The sequence below is a fragment of the Mus musculus genome, chromosome X, assembly GCF_000001635.26.
Source record: "Mus musculus strain C57BL/6J chromosome X, GRCm38.p6 C57BL/6J".
NCBI classification, from domain to species: domain Eukaryota; kingdom Metazoa; phylum Chordata; class Mammalia; order Rodentia; family Muridae; genus Mus; species Mus musculus.
The window spans coordinates 96,166,226-96,180,591 of NC_000086.7; the positions used below are offsets into that span (position 1 = coordinate 96,166,226).

Below are 14,366 nucleotides of genomic sequence, written 5' to 3' on the forward strand. Positions count from 1 at the left end.
AATTTATAGCTAGCCAAACTACTTACTACTTCAATATTTGGAATGTTATTCTGATCTACTCTCAAGAGATAACCATCGTTTAATTTATCTTATAATGTATTTATGCGGTGCATGTTCACACGTGCATAAGGATTATATGGCCAGCAAAGAGGGAAAACACTTAACAAACACAAACTCTGCTCAAAAAAGTGGAATTAAAATGAGAGGAAGCCATTGACCCCTGACTCATCTTGCATCCTCACAGGCCCTTACTTCAGAGCTGGCCAATGCCCGAGATGAGTCCAAGAAGACTGCCAATGACATGATCCATGCTGAGAACATGCGACTGGGACGAGACAAATACAAGACCCTGCGCCAGATCCGGCAGGGCAACACCAAACAACGCATTGATGAGTTTGAGTCCATGTAGTGGGCGTCCAGCCTTCAGGGACCCCTCCTCCTTCTTCCTTGTCCCCACACTCCCATAGTTTTGCCTAACTAACACTGTGCTGGAGCCACTAACTAGAAAAGCCTTGGAGCCATGCCAAACGTTCAGTATAGCCATGGGACCAAACTTAATCTCCCCACTCATACCCTCGGGCAAACAAATGGCCCACTGTGGTGCCAATGGAATCTCCTTTTCCTTCTTTGTCACACTCATTCAACCTAGCTCTCTAGAATAGAGCATTTCTCCCCGCCCCAGCTCAGAGACACGCATTCCTTTTGGTTTGACAAGCACCCCCTCCCCATATACACTTACTGTTGTCCTCTGGGACTCATGTGTGAAGTAGGTTAACAGCTAGCTCCCATCCCTTGCCAGTCCTGTGATTTGCAAAGATGGAATATTGTGTTGTTTAGGGACAGAAGGAGGGAATTGGCTTTATCATTTAGTATGTCAGATGACCTAGGATTTAGCCTCTTAATTAAGTCTATCCCTTTTACAGTTACTTAGGCTTTGTACCGATTGGAGGATAAAAGAGATGTTTAGCCATTCTTATTTCTTCTACCTCCCATATTGGACCTATTACAAATCTAGTCCCAGTGGGCCTTGTCTCTGTGTTTAGGGATTTAGTTTCTAATCAAGATGGGATGAAGAGATAAAGGAAATAGTGCATTCAAGAGATTCACTAACAACCTAGAAAGGCCCCTGCCCCAGCACATCTTTGGAGCCTTTCTTCTCTTGAGTGAGGTCTGTGGTCAGGGCTACCCCTGCCCATGATAGTCCAGGTTCTTGGTTCCTTTTCTAAATCTGTCCCTACCCTCTCCAATCCTCAGATCTCTTCCAGCTAGGACAGAGAGGATGAGTACCCTCAAACCTAGCCAGTTGCATCTAAACTTGTTGCCACAAAGGAAGAAACTTTTTTGTACCTGGCTTTAGTATTTTTCCTGCCAGGACTTCTAAACTACTTCCCCCAGAGCTAATTTGACCACTGTTCCTGTTTCACAGATACAAAATATGATGAGTAAGAGTAGCCCTTGTCTGTCAGTCACCCAGCAATCCTCCCTCATCTTACCCAGTGCAAAGTGGTGAGTAGGCCCTGCTTCTGACAAATCTCTAACTCAGGCCTCATCACTCATTGTGCTGTCCCTTGGAGATACAGAAAGCTGCTGGGTATTCTGGCCTTGTCCCTTCACACCCCCACACCCTTTTCTCCACTTTGGAGCAGCTGCTCCCCCTTTTTTGTCACATGTGTGCTCTTTTAATTTTTACCAGTATTATATATTCTAGTGATATCTAACAATATTGGTTTCTACCTTTTTTGCTAATGCACTATTAGAGATATTAGTCTTGGGAAAGGATCATTTTAGCTTCATTATTTTTTACTACTGTCACCCCACATCTGAGAAGAATATACTATATTAAAAATGATATTTTGCCAAAAACATTATGTAAGAAGATTTCAGTATTAGCGACTTACCTGTCACTATAGGTCATACAATACATTTAAAATGTACTTAGTATTTGGTTTTATTGTTCCTGTTTGCTTTTTCCCCAGGGTTCAGTCCCCAAAAGGCTGTCTTGTCCCTCTATGCAGTATCCTTAGTCCAGAGCATCCCTCAGCCCATGCCCCTTTTACTTAATCTTGGGGAATCTTATATGCATTGCTGTGAATTATATTGACAGTTGGTGAGCTGTCTTATATTGGCTAAATTCAAACCTGGAATTGTGGGGGCAATCTAGCTGCATTAAGGGCAATAACCCACCCCCCCATAGAGGCTGGGGAGAAGGGTAGGATTTATATTGAGGTTTTTTTTTTGTGTATTTTTGTTTTTTAAATAATTGTTTTGGAGGGGTTTATGCTCAATCTGTGTTCTATTTCAGTGCCAATAAAATTTAGGAAGACTTCACTATGACTCAGTCTTTCTGTATATCTCACTGTAATTTCTAATCCATAGGCTACCTATCGTTGGTCTCAGTTTACCTTGACTTAAGTCCTAGTGGAAGGAGGAATATGATTGTCCTTGTTTGAATAGGAAGGAATGACTTTAAACACCACAAAAACAAGAGTAACCAGAATAAGTCCTAAGACTAGAGGTGTGGTAGAACTGACTGAGGTATTCCTTTTTTCTTTTCTTTTTTTCTGATTCATGTCATGGCTTCTGGTGTGGGTTGGAGGCAGAGAACAGGGGTTAAAGCAGTGGTTCTCAACCTATGGGTCATGACCTATTTGGCAAACTTATGTCTCCAAAAACCTTTACATTATGGTTCTTCACAGAAACAAAAATACAGTTATGAAGTAACAGTGAAAAAATCTTTATGGTTGGGTGGTCACCACAACATGAGGAACTGTATTAAAGGGTCACAGCATTTGGAAGGTTGAAAACCACTGTGTTAAAGGATAAGGCTCACAAACCAGCATTTTGGTGTGGCTACAGAACTTGCATTAACCGGGGGATACTCCTAGGCTTCCTTGGTATAGAAAGCTTACAAGCCAAGAAACCAGGTTGACCTTAACTTGAACATCCTCGTGCTTTTGCTTCCTCAGTGCTGATAGTATAAGCATATGCCGTCAAGTACAGTGAAGCCCCTTGTCTCTGGCCTGAGAGGGCCAGCTCCTGTTCTGCCTCTTTGCCTGGAAGACCTGTGACTCATTTTATTCCCTATAACCTTTTAGTGCACTGCCAATAAAAGACAGGGAAACTATCTTGGGTCCTGTTACAGAAAGCAGTGGAGGATGCTGTGTGAAATGAAGGTGGATAGTATATGTGGTACTTTGAAGTTTATAAAGTATGTAAATTCTTTAGCTTAGATGTGGTTATCTTCAGTTTGCAGATGAGGAAATTGAGATCCACATAACAACTTTCTATTTCTTTGACCTGACATTCCCACTTATTCCCTTTCGTGGGAAGTAAACATTTGGAAGGAAAACTAGTTTATCACACTTACACTTAAATACTCAGAACAATCCTTTGGCAACTTTTCTGCTAGATATAATCCTTTAGAGATTAATTTTTCAAACAAAAATTTTGGCTTTGGAGGCAAAGTATCAACTATGTTTGGAGTTTGAGGCCAACCTGGACTACTTTATACTGTCTCAAACTATAAAACAAATAAACAAACAAAAATGTCCTCAAACAGAAAGGAACTAGGTCCAGTGGCACAGACTCGTAATCCTAGCTACTCAGGGGACATAAGCAGAAAGATCACATACTCTTGTCAATCTGGGGCTACAGAATGATTTCTAGGAAATTCTTGACTCTCTTTTGTTTTTCAGGATAGGGTTTCTCTGGGTAGCCCTGGCTGTCCTGAAACTCACTCTGTAGACCAAGCTGGCCTTGAACTCAGTGACCTGCCTGCCTCTGCTTCCCAAGTGCTGGGATTAAAGGGGAACTGTTTGATGAAAGGAAAGAAAGTAGGTGAGGATCAGCAGGAGGAGGAATGTATGAAAACAAAATATATTGATGAATAAAGATACCACAAAGAATTTGTATGCTCACCAAAAAGTGCTGTTCAGGAAAATAAAAAGGCAAGAAGAGGGCTAAAGATGTAGCTCAGTGGTATGGTATGCTTGTCTACCATAAACAAGTCCTCAGGTTTAACCTCTAGGGCTCAAGAAACAATATAAATAAAAACAGTACCTGAGTGTGGCTAGGTTGAGGGTTTTGAGATAGATTAGAGGTGATAGTGTAATAACCAGATCATTCTAGTGCCATAAAAAGGCCCCTTAAAAGATGTAGAGGGAGATCTAAACAAATTACAGATGCTATGCTGCTGGCTTTGAAGGTGGAGCAGGAACCAAGGAATTTGAATTATCTACTCTGCCCTGCCCCAGAGTAGATAATATAATACATTTAGGATTTTTGTTTATTTTGGTTCATTGGTTTGTTTGAGACAGGCTTTCGAACCATAGCCCAGATTATCCTGGAACTTACTATGTAGACCAGTTGGCCTCAAATTTATGGCACTCCTTCTGACCCTACCTCCCAAGTACAATTATTACAAATGTGAGGGAACACATCAGAGTTGCATTAGTGTTATTCCAAGATACTATTTCACACTGTTTTATGTTTATGTTTTTAAAAGTTTTTCATTCTAGGAATAACAGTGTTGCAGAAATGAAGAATAGGTTAATGGTTTCCAATAGTTAAGGAATAAGGGAGAGAAGCTGACCAGGGAGCTGCAGCACTGTAGTAACAGGCTTGGAGGTCAGCCTTGGTTACACAGTTTCAGTCTCATTTCAGACTTTTCCTAAATAACTCAGTGAAAAGGAAGAGGGTAGAAAGTGTGCAGAACAGAGCTTGTGTGAGAAGGTAAGTGTGGCTGTCAGAAGAACACATTCTGTATGTTGTGTTTTCTATCATAACTGTCTCAGTGTTATTATCTGGGTAGTGATTCATGATAATTTTTAAGATGCCACCACCAGATGGACTTTAGTAACACATCTACCTACTTAGTGTCCTTGTCATTTATTTTTTAAAGATAATTTTATTTTCGTTATATGAATGTTTTATCCACATTTATATCTGTGTACTTGGCAGAAATGAGTATCAGATCCCTTGAAACTGAAGTCACAGAAGGTTGTGAGCTGCCATGTGGGGACTGAGACCTGAACCTGGCTCCTCTGCAAGAGCAGAAAGCACTTTTAACACATGGAGTCATCCCTAGCCCCTCTTTATTATTTCTTATAACTGCGTATGGGTCTTTGATATGACTCAGGCTTTCTTTAATGAGTGGGAAAGGGGAAGGAAGGGGGAGAGCGAGCATGAACAAAGTCCAACTACATATATGAAAATGTCATAATGAAACCTGTTATTTTCTACACTGTGTTGATAAACAGTGACTGCTTGGATCTGTCGAATGCCATGGCAATATTCTATACAATAATGTCCATCTGGAAACCTCTCAAACTTGGATGAAGAGAATAAACAAAATCCCAGTGTACTTATATAATGATAAGTTACTCAGGAATATAAATAAATGGACTAATGAAACATACATTTAGGTGAACTCACAGATGTTATGTTGTATAAAACAGGGAAAACATAAATGAGACTATATGATGTACTTCTCTTTTGCTTTAAACATCAAGTTATATTTTAAAAGTACAGCATATACACATTTTATTATTGATAGAGTCCCGGTAATCCAGCAGCAGTATTAGAGCATGTGACTCATTTGCATTTAACTGTCAGAAGACAAATCCAGCATGGGTAATAAACACAGAGCAGAAATCCAACATTCAATACAATCCCAACAATGAGTCATTTCATGCAAAAATAGGTCAGAACTCTAAGTCAGAAGGCTGCTCTCTTGCTGTGTCTAATTAAAATTTTTGAAGCAGGAAGTGTAGTTAATGCTTGAAGTTTTAATTTCAACAAGAAATTCAGAAAATGCCTCAGAATCCCCAAGAAGGAAGCCAGCCTCATTGTCTATGTCTAAGGGAAATAGGGCTGGTTCTAAGCAAAGAGCAAGCTAGCTGTGCCTAAGAGGGAATGCTGGTATCTCTCCTTAGAAAGTGCCATCTGGAAGATGGGGAAGTGGGAGCCATGATGTCATTCCTCCATCTGTCCTCATGCCCATAAACACACTTTAATCAACTGTCAATGACTTGATATTCAGATTTTGAATAGTAAATCGGGGGTGCAGCAGTGACAGAGAAAGAAATGTCAGTCATAAATTCCAGAAATTGCAACATGAAATTCCACTGCATTTTAGGAAGATAAATGACAATGCATAAACAAAAATGAGGGGGTGGGGTGGGCAGAACCCTGCATCTGATTTTTATCAGCTGACAATCAAAGCACGGGGAATCAGAGAGGCCAAGTTAACTGATATGCCCTAGAATTTAAAAATTCCTGCATCTGGATGCCTAACTCAACCAAAGCAATTCTCTGAGGAATTTGAAATATACATCACCTGAAGGCAATGAAATCCACGTGCCTGGAAAAGCTTAAATCATTTCAATGGAAAGCCTGATTTTAATGATTCCTTTATCTCTAAGGCATACTCCTGTGTAAATCTTTCATTTCTAGTTCATGTGTGCAGTCTTGAATAGGATTATCAGAAAGATCTGCCTGTCATCTTCACAGCCTGAAGGCATGGCTCAGGGCTTCAGGCTTGAGACATACCCATCACTACCCTGTACTTTCCAGGGAGGAAGGAGGTCTTTCCCACAAGGCACCAACTAGGAGGCACTTAGCCATATGCCTACAGTGTCCTGCATCTATGGCCACCGAATAAAGTGGGCTATCCACTATCCTTCAGCCCTCAATATTTTTTCACTAACACTTAAAAGAATCTACAATGCTTGAAACCCCACTGCCTGCTACTAGAAGAAAAATGACTCTTCAGTAGCTGCCATTCAGTTATTATTCTATTTATATATTATAGAGCAGATATAATTTAGTGGTACTAGGTTGGAGAGGTTGAGTGGAAAGGAGCAATAAGAAACAATTCTTAGTGTAGGTCATTGTATGCTATAAGTATAGATAAAACTTTATTACGCTGAATGCAAGTACACCTTTTAAAAGAAGATGTCTGTCACTGAAAATGTTGGAAAATATTTAGTACCTTATCATTTGGTACATTTGAAATAAATGCTGAATATGGTATGTTTCAAGCTGGTTGTGGTGGCACATCCCAGAAATCTCAGGAGGCTGAGGCAGGAGGATCATAGCTTCACAGTCTACTTGGACTATAAAGCAAGACACCGTTGTAAACGCACTGTTCTAGGGTCTAGAGTAAACCAAAACTTGAATAGTTGGAGTTGTAGAGAAAGAAGGGACTCATCTATGTTCACAAAGCTGCTGGCCAGAAATCCACTTAGAACTTGTTTTATCTCTGGGTCTTTTTATAATGCTGCCTTCACCTTGAAGTTAGTGTTCCTTTACCACACTTAATCATAATGTCTGTTTTTACACCACACCTACTATCTGCTTTTACCTGAGATGCCCATGCGATCACATCATTATATTCCATCCTGAAATCAGGAAGAAGCACTTTTCTGCATTTGAGGTGGTAGTAATGAACAGTCCCAGTCCTTTTTATGGTGCCCTGGTGTCCACGTCATAACTCCAGCTCTCTTTTCACAGATTTGTTATAGTCTTCCTATCATAATAAATGCTGAATATATTGCAGAGAGATTAAATCCTTGAGCCAGGAGTGATTGTGCATCCCTTTAGTACCAGCACTAAAGGCATAGCCATGTGGATCAGGGTGAGTTCCAGACCAGCCAGGGCTACATAGTAAAACCCTGTCTCAACAAACAACAACAAAAATATCATCACATGCTAATTTTTTAATGTAAAATGATGTCATCACTTTAGGAAGTTACTTAAAAACAATATAGGGGGTAAAAGTGAGGCATAGTGATAGAAAACTTCCATAACATGCATGAGACCCTGAGCCTTCAAAACTTAAATGTAGTTACCATATAGCCTTGCAATTCCAGAGTATATATCCAAGAGAAGTGAAAATATATGTCAATAATAAAAATTACACACAAAAATTGCTTGTCTATCATGTACAAAGATTTGGCTTCAAATTTCAGCACCACAAAAACTTATACTGAAATATTAATAGTAGTAGTATTATAACCAAAGTGGACAAAGTTTGAAATATCGGTCAACTTAGATAAGTACAGGAAATCTGACAAGGACATTTCCTCAATTGGAGTTCCATTTTCCAGATAACTGTTGCTTGTTTTGGGTTGATGAAAGCATACCAGGATACTACTTCACCCCAGTTAGCTGTTATCAAGAAAACTGACAACAAATGCAAGCAAGAATGTGAGGGAAAGTAAGTCCTGGTCATCACTGGTGGGAGTTCCAGCTAGTATATCCACAATGGAAGTCAGGATATATTCCAGTTATACAACCCCTGAAGAATATGTCCAAAGAATTATGTGTCCTATCACAGAGAAATGATTGCATCCATATATGCAATGTGGTTGTATTCTAAGGTAAAGAAAACTGAAATTATGAAATTTGCTGGAAAATAGATGGATCAGGAAGGTACTATATTAAGCAAGGTAACCAAGACCCAGACAAAAACTGCATGCTCTCTCATATGTAGACTGTGTGTGTGTGTGTGTAATATTCTATAAATGTATATAAGTGTTGTTGGTAATGCCTAAAAATTCAGAAAGGAGACCAAAGGAGAATAAAAAGATGTGCAAAGGAATGGAGGTGGTTAAAAGATCACACGTGACCGGAAAACCAAGAAGGACTGGTGATGAGAGAGTATAAGGGGCAGACAGATGGTTGAATATCATGAGGGGGAAGAAGATTCAACTAGAAAAAATTTATTATTTGAAAATTCTATAGCGAAACCTACTATTTTATACTACTTTGAAAGTAAAAGTAAATATGAAATGTTTCATGTTGCAAGAATGCCAGTCTAGCAGCAACTTGATACCATACGGGGAAACAAAGAATACTCATAAATTATGTAACAAACGACAGTACAAATCCATTATTTCTTCTTTTGTTTGTTTGATCACAGGCAGCAGCCTATAAAATTCAGGTGTAGGAAAGGACTTTGTGAAGAAGACTCCATTTGATCAGGGATTAAGGCCAATGGTTGACAAGTGGGAACTCAAAACTAAAAAGTTTCTGTACAGATAGGGAAACAATCTATTGGAGAGGAATCCTACAGAGTGGGAGGAAATCATTGCCAGATATACTGCTGACAGAAGATTAATATCCCGAATATGCAGAGAACTCACAAAACAAAGAATTGAGGAAACAAATAGCCCATTTTTTAAAAAAATGGGCTAGGCATCTAAACAGAGAGTTCTCAATAGAAGAAATAAAAATAAAAATGGTTAAGGACTACATCAAAAGTTGTTCACTATCCTTGGCAATTAGCAAACCGGAGATTAAAACAACTTTGAGATTTCATCTCACTCCAACCAGAATGGCTCAGATTAACTGTTTTTACTCCCTAGCTATTGTGAAGGGCAGAAATGAACATGGTTAAGCAAGTATCTGTGGAGACAGATGACATCCTTTACATATGTTCCAAGGAGTCGTATTGGTGGGTCAAATGGTAAATTCATTTTTATTTTTATTTTGTAGATGTGGTTTAAGGGAGAGAGGATTTCTGTTGGTCAGATTGCAAATTGGTGTGTCAATCTGCATATTAGTGTGGATAATCAGAAAATAAAAGTAAAAATGAATTCACCATTTGACCCACCAATACGACTCCTTGGAACATATGTAAAGGATGTCATCTGTCTCCACAGATACTTGCTTAACCATTTTCATTTCTGCCCTTCACAATAGCTAGGGAGTAAAAACAGTCTAAATGTCCTTCAAAAGATAAATGGTTAGTGGAGGTGTGGTACATACACACAATGGAATACTATTCTGGGAAGAAACGTGAAATCATGAAATGTGCATGTAAATGGATGGACTTAGAAAATAATATGCTGAGTGAGATAACACAGATCCAGAAAGACAAATGCTGCATGTTCTCTCTCATCTCTGGTTCTCATCCTCAAATCTCCAGATGCGAGTATAGTACATGGGATGACCAAAGAAAGCTGGAAGTATGAGGGGACCATACACGGGGAAGGGTTGGGAGGAGAATAGCAGGATACAGGTGATATGAGGTAGGAAATGGAAAAACCCTGAGGAGTATTCTAATTGGGTACCAGGGAGAGAGGTCCATACAGATGGAAGAGCAAGAAGGGGGAAATATCAGCAAAGTTGCTTGATAAAGCCTCAAGGAATCTTTTTAAAAATATTTGTGTAAAATCATACACAAAACATTTATGCATACACACAAGTTATGCAGCTAGGGCCGACAATGCTCGCCATAAGAACCATAGACTAATAAGAACCCCAGAATAATGCACAAGCAATCTCTTTTAGAATAGTTGGTTAAGCAGTCCAAGAGACACCCCAAAGAATACAGACTGACTTGGCTGGCTATCAGAGCCTGAAGGTAAACTATTGTTGAAGACGCTGCACATTTAGGACACTGGATTCAGATGATTGGAGTTGGATAAAACCTGAAAGCCTCCTTCTTGCAGTCTAGCTTTAGTAGTTTCAGAAAAAAATATGTGTAAACTGCCAAGGGAGGGAAGCTGTGACAGCTATGAAGCACAACCATGATCAGCATGGCAAAGTAGACAGACAGATACAGTAAGTGGTGCTCACATGGTGGTTCCAGCTAGTACTAGAAACCTAGTACTATTTACCATCCTGGAACTAGAAACCTAGCCATCTTTCTGGTCATAGACATTACAAGAGAATCTATTACTATCACTTTGCTAGATTAGCATAGTTCCTAAGTACATTCTAAATCTCATGCTTACAAAATCAGTGTAGCTACCACCCCTCATCAAAGAAGTTTCTCTTCACAGACAATGGAGACCATCACAGAAAACTGCAAATGGACACAATGCAGAGAGATCAGCAGATAATGGAAATTGCAGCCTCAGTGTGTACATCTACATTATAGTTTGTGCATATATGGTTCATGGAACTTCACGGAAGAAAGGTCAGAAAGATTGTAAAAGTCAGAATACCAGGAAATCCACCACAAAATGGTCTCTCATAGAAATGACTGTATCAAAAAGATCTGAACGTTGGCATATTAATCGATATGCTAACACTGAAGGGGGGCTATCTTATGGTGGGTCCCACCTCTGAACAAGGAGCTACAGGCAACTGCTGATTGCTAAGAATGTGTTAGCCCTTCTCAGAAATGAGCCCCGTGCCTAGCAAACACGGAAGTGGATGCTCACAGTCAGCTAATGGATGGATCACAGGGCTCCCAACGGAGGAGCTAGAGAAAGTACCCAAGGAGCTAAAGGGATCTGCAACCCTATAGGTGGAACAACAATATGAACTAACCAGTACCCTGGAGCTCTTGACTCTAGCTGCATATGTATCAAAAGATGGCCTAGTCGGCCATCACTGGAAAGAGAGGCCCATTGGACTTGCAAACTTTATATGCCCCAGTACAGGGGAACGCCAGGGCCAAAAAGGGGGAGTGGGTGGGTAGGGGATTGTGGGGGGGAGGGTATGGGGGACTTTTGGGATAGCATTGGAAATGTAAATGAGGAAAATACCTAAAAAAAAAAAGAAATGAGTCCCGTAATTGGTTGTCCAAAATAAGTGAACAGATTTGAAACCATATACACACAAACAAAAGTGGACCCAGCAGGTTTTATTTATACATTTGTGTACATGTGTGCATGTGTGCGCACGTACACACAAACACACACACACACACACACACACACACACACAGAGAGAGAGAGAGAGAGAGAGAGAGAGAGAGAGACAGAGACAGAGACAGAGACAGAGACAGAGACAGAGACAGAGAAAGAGGGAGGAGAGGGGGAGGGAGAGGGGAAGGAGAGGGAGTGAGAGAGGGGCTAGAGATATGACAGTAGTTAGAACATGGAAGGAGTTGGCAGGAGGGGGCTTGGGAAAGGCTGGGAGGAGGAAAGGAATGGGGAAAAGTGGAGTAAATAAAAGTAAATGCAAGAGAAAACAATTCTAAATTTATCTGACAAACAAGAAAAATATGTAAGATTTTATAGGCTACTGTACAAAATAAAACATTACACAAGTTTGCAAGTTTAAAAACTTAGGTGTACTAATGAAAACTACATAGGTGTAACGGTGATGAGAAAATAAAATATATTGATAAAATAGGTACAGAGCAAAATGTATAAATACATATTGCTATACTGTGTGCATCTATTCTCCACAAACCATTTATCTAGGTAATTTGCATAATTTGACAGACAACATAAGTATTTTGATGAGATTGATGTAAACAGAATTTGCTTAAAGTATATATATCTCTGGAAATATGCTTTCACAAGTCTACATGGACAAACTGGAAATATGTACATCAGCTACTATTCTCATTACTGCATTCAAATGTCTTACAAGAAGCAACTTAGAGGAGAGAGGATATTAGGATCATAGAATCTCGATGGAGGGGATGTGGGGGCTTGGGCTCCATCTAGTGGTCATGGACTGTAGAGTGATTTGCTACATCTCAACCTACCATGAATCAGAGATTACAGTTCAGAGTGGAGCCAGCTTTAATCCTCTATTCCTGTACCTGTATCCCTGTATCTGCAAGCTGGATCCCATGACCAAAGGATTCACCACATTCCCCAGCATCATTGTCCTCTAAAGTTCAAAGATATGGACCTACAGGGGACATTTTATGTTCAGTCCACCATATAGGGGAAACCACCACACAGACACTCAGTTTATCCTTTTCTCTCATAAATTTGGTGTCTCATATTTTTGTTGAAAGTATGCATGATACGAGATCTTTGCTGGATTTTATTAGACCTAGGATAGTGGTTTTGGTCATACCCAAATTATTTTCTAGGGTCTCTCTCTCTCTCTCTCTCTCTCTCTCTCTCTCTCTCTCTCTGTGTGTGTGTGTGTGTGTGTGTGATGTAAGATTACCTGGATGACTTCTTTTGTTTGTTTGGGTCAGAAGTACTCCTGAGAAGAACATCAGATTATCTTGTGGGTAAAATCAGCCTTTGTTTTTTTTAAATAGTATTTAATTTATGTTAATTTATTTTTATTTTATGTAAGTTGGTGTTATACCTGCATGTATGTCTGAATGGGGGAGTCAGATCCCCTGGAATAGGAGTTTCAGAGAGTTATGAGCTGCCATGTGGGTGCTGGGAATTGAACTTGGGTCCTCTGGAAGAGCAGCTAGTGCTCTTAACTGCTGAGTCATCTCTCCAGACCTCAGCTTGTTTTTTTATTCTATAGTAATTGATGGGAAATACCACCGAAAGCTGGGGTATGTGGTTGCCTTAGATTTTGTTTCTGCTCTAACTCAGTAAAGTCTACCTTCGCCATCACGATAAATTTCTATGTTCCTATATCTGTGAGATGTGTTGACAAAAGCAAACATAACAGGCTTGAAGTTGGGCCCTGCTTCCTCCAGGCCAGGATACATAGCTCCCATTATGATTTTGACAATTATGTTGTCAAAGAGCTGGTTCATATGAGGAAAGATTTTTTCTGAGAAGAGTATGAATATTCTTAAAGATATTCCTTGATTACATTTATCATTCATAGTAAGCTTAAAGCACATTCATAATTACTCTAGAATTATTCTGAGTAAATATGCAATCTATTGCTACTATATTTTCAAAGAGATAAACAAAAATAATGACTGCATTAGTAGTTAAAGACTGTAATCATGTTGTATGGGTATATATTTTACTTGAAAGGCTAAAAATACCCCACATAGATAATAAATAGAAATTACTTTGGCGTACTTGGGGAAATTTTGTATTGCTATGACTAATGCCCCAACAAAGAAAAATTACATGAATGGCTTAAATTATAGCCATTCTTTAAAAAAATAATATCCTTGTTAAAATGGAAAATACAAAAGGTAAGAAATAATTTTAGCCCAGGGAAGGATGTAGGGCAATCTAGCCTTATTAGTGGGAAAGAATTATGTATTCAGTCCAAACCAGTTACTGAATAACAAGGCAAACAGCACAAATTGACAATTTGTTCAAGATATGGCTGTCAGGAGATAGCATGATATACTCATAGGTGTTGTGAGATTTGGGGCAATGGGAGTTATAGGTAACCATGATTATTTTTTTTAGTCCTTCCTACCACCTTTTTGTGGATTTTAGAATTTCTATTATGCAAAAGACCTAGAAACAGGAAATCTAGTTACAATGGTTGTGAGCAGGTGGCTTGTCAGGAGGCTACATTTGCATACACAATTATACTCTTTGACTTAAAATTTGTACTTTGCTAGGGCAGCTTGAGGAAAGGCAGATGGACACTGTAGGTGAATAGAGTTTGATCTTGGAACATGGCTCCTAGCCTAGGAGAAACTACTTGAAACATGAACTGTTTATTGAATCCCACAGCAGGGTTGATTGAGAACACTTAGTATTTCATCCTCCACTCTACTCTCT

The 14,366-nt window shown here is 39.4% G+C and overlaps 1 protein-coding gene across 1 annotated transcript in view; it reads left to right on the forward strand.

Annotated features, from left to right (window-relative positions):
* The window catches only part of Msn (moesin), a 72,509-nt gene extending 70,181 nt beyond the window's left edge, over window positions 1-2,328 (forward strand). The window contains exon 13 of the mRNA NM_010833.2: window positions 245-2,328. Within this exon, the coding sequence (NP_034963.2) occupies window positions 245-409 (165 nt within the window). The 3' untranslated portion in view covers window positions 410-2,328. The remainder of the gene's footprint in view (window positions 1-244) is intronic.
* The last annotated feature ends 12,038 nt before the right edge of the window (window positions 2,329-14,366 follow it).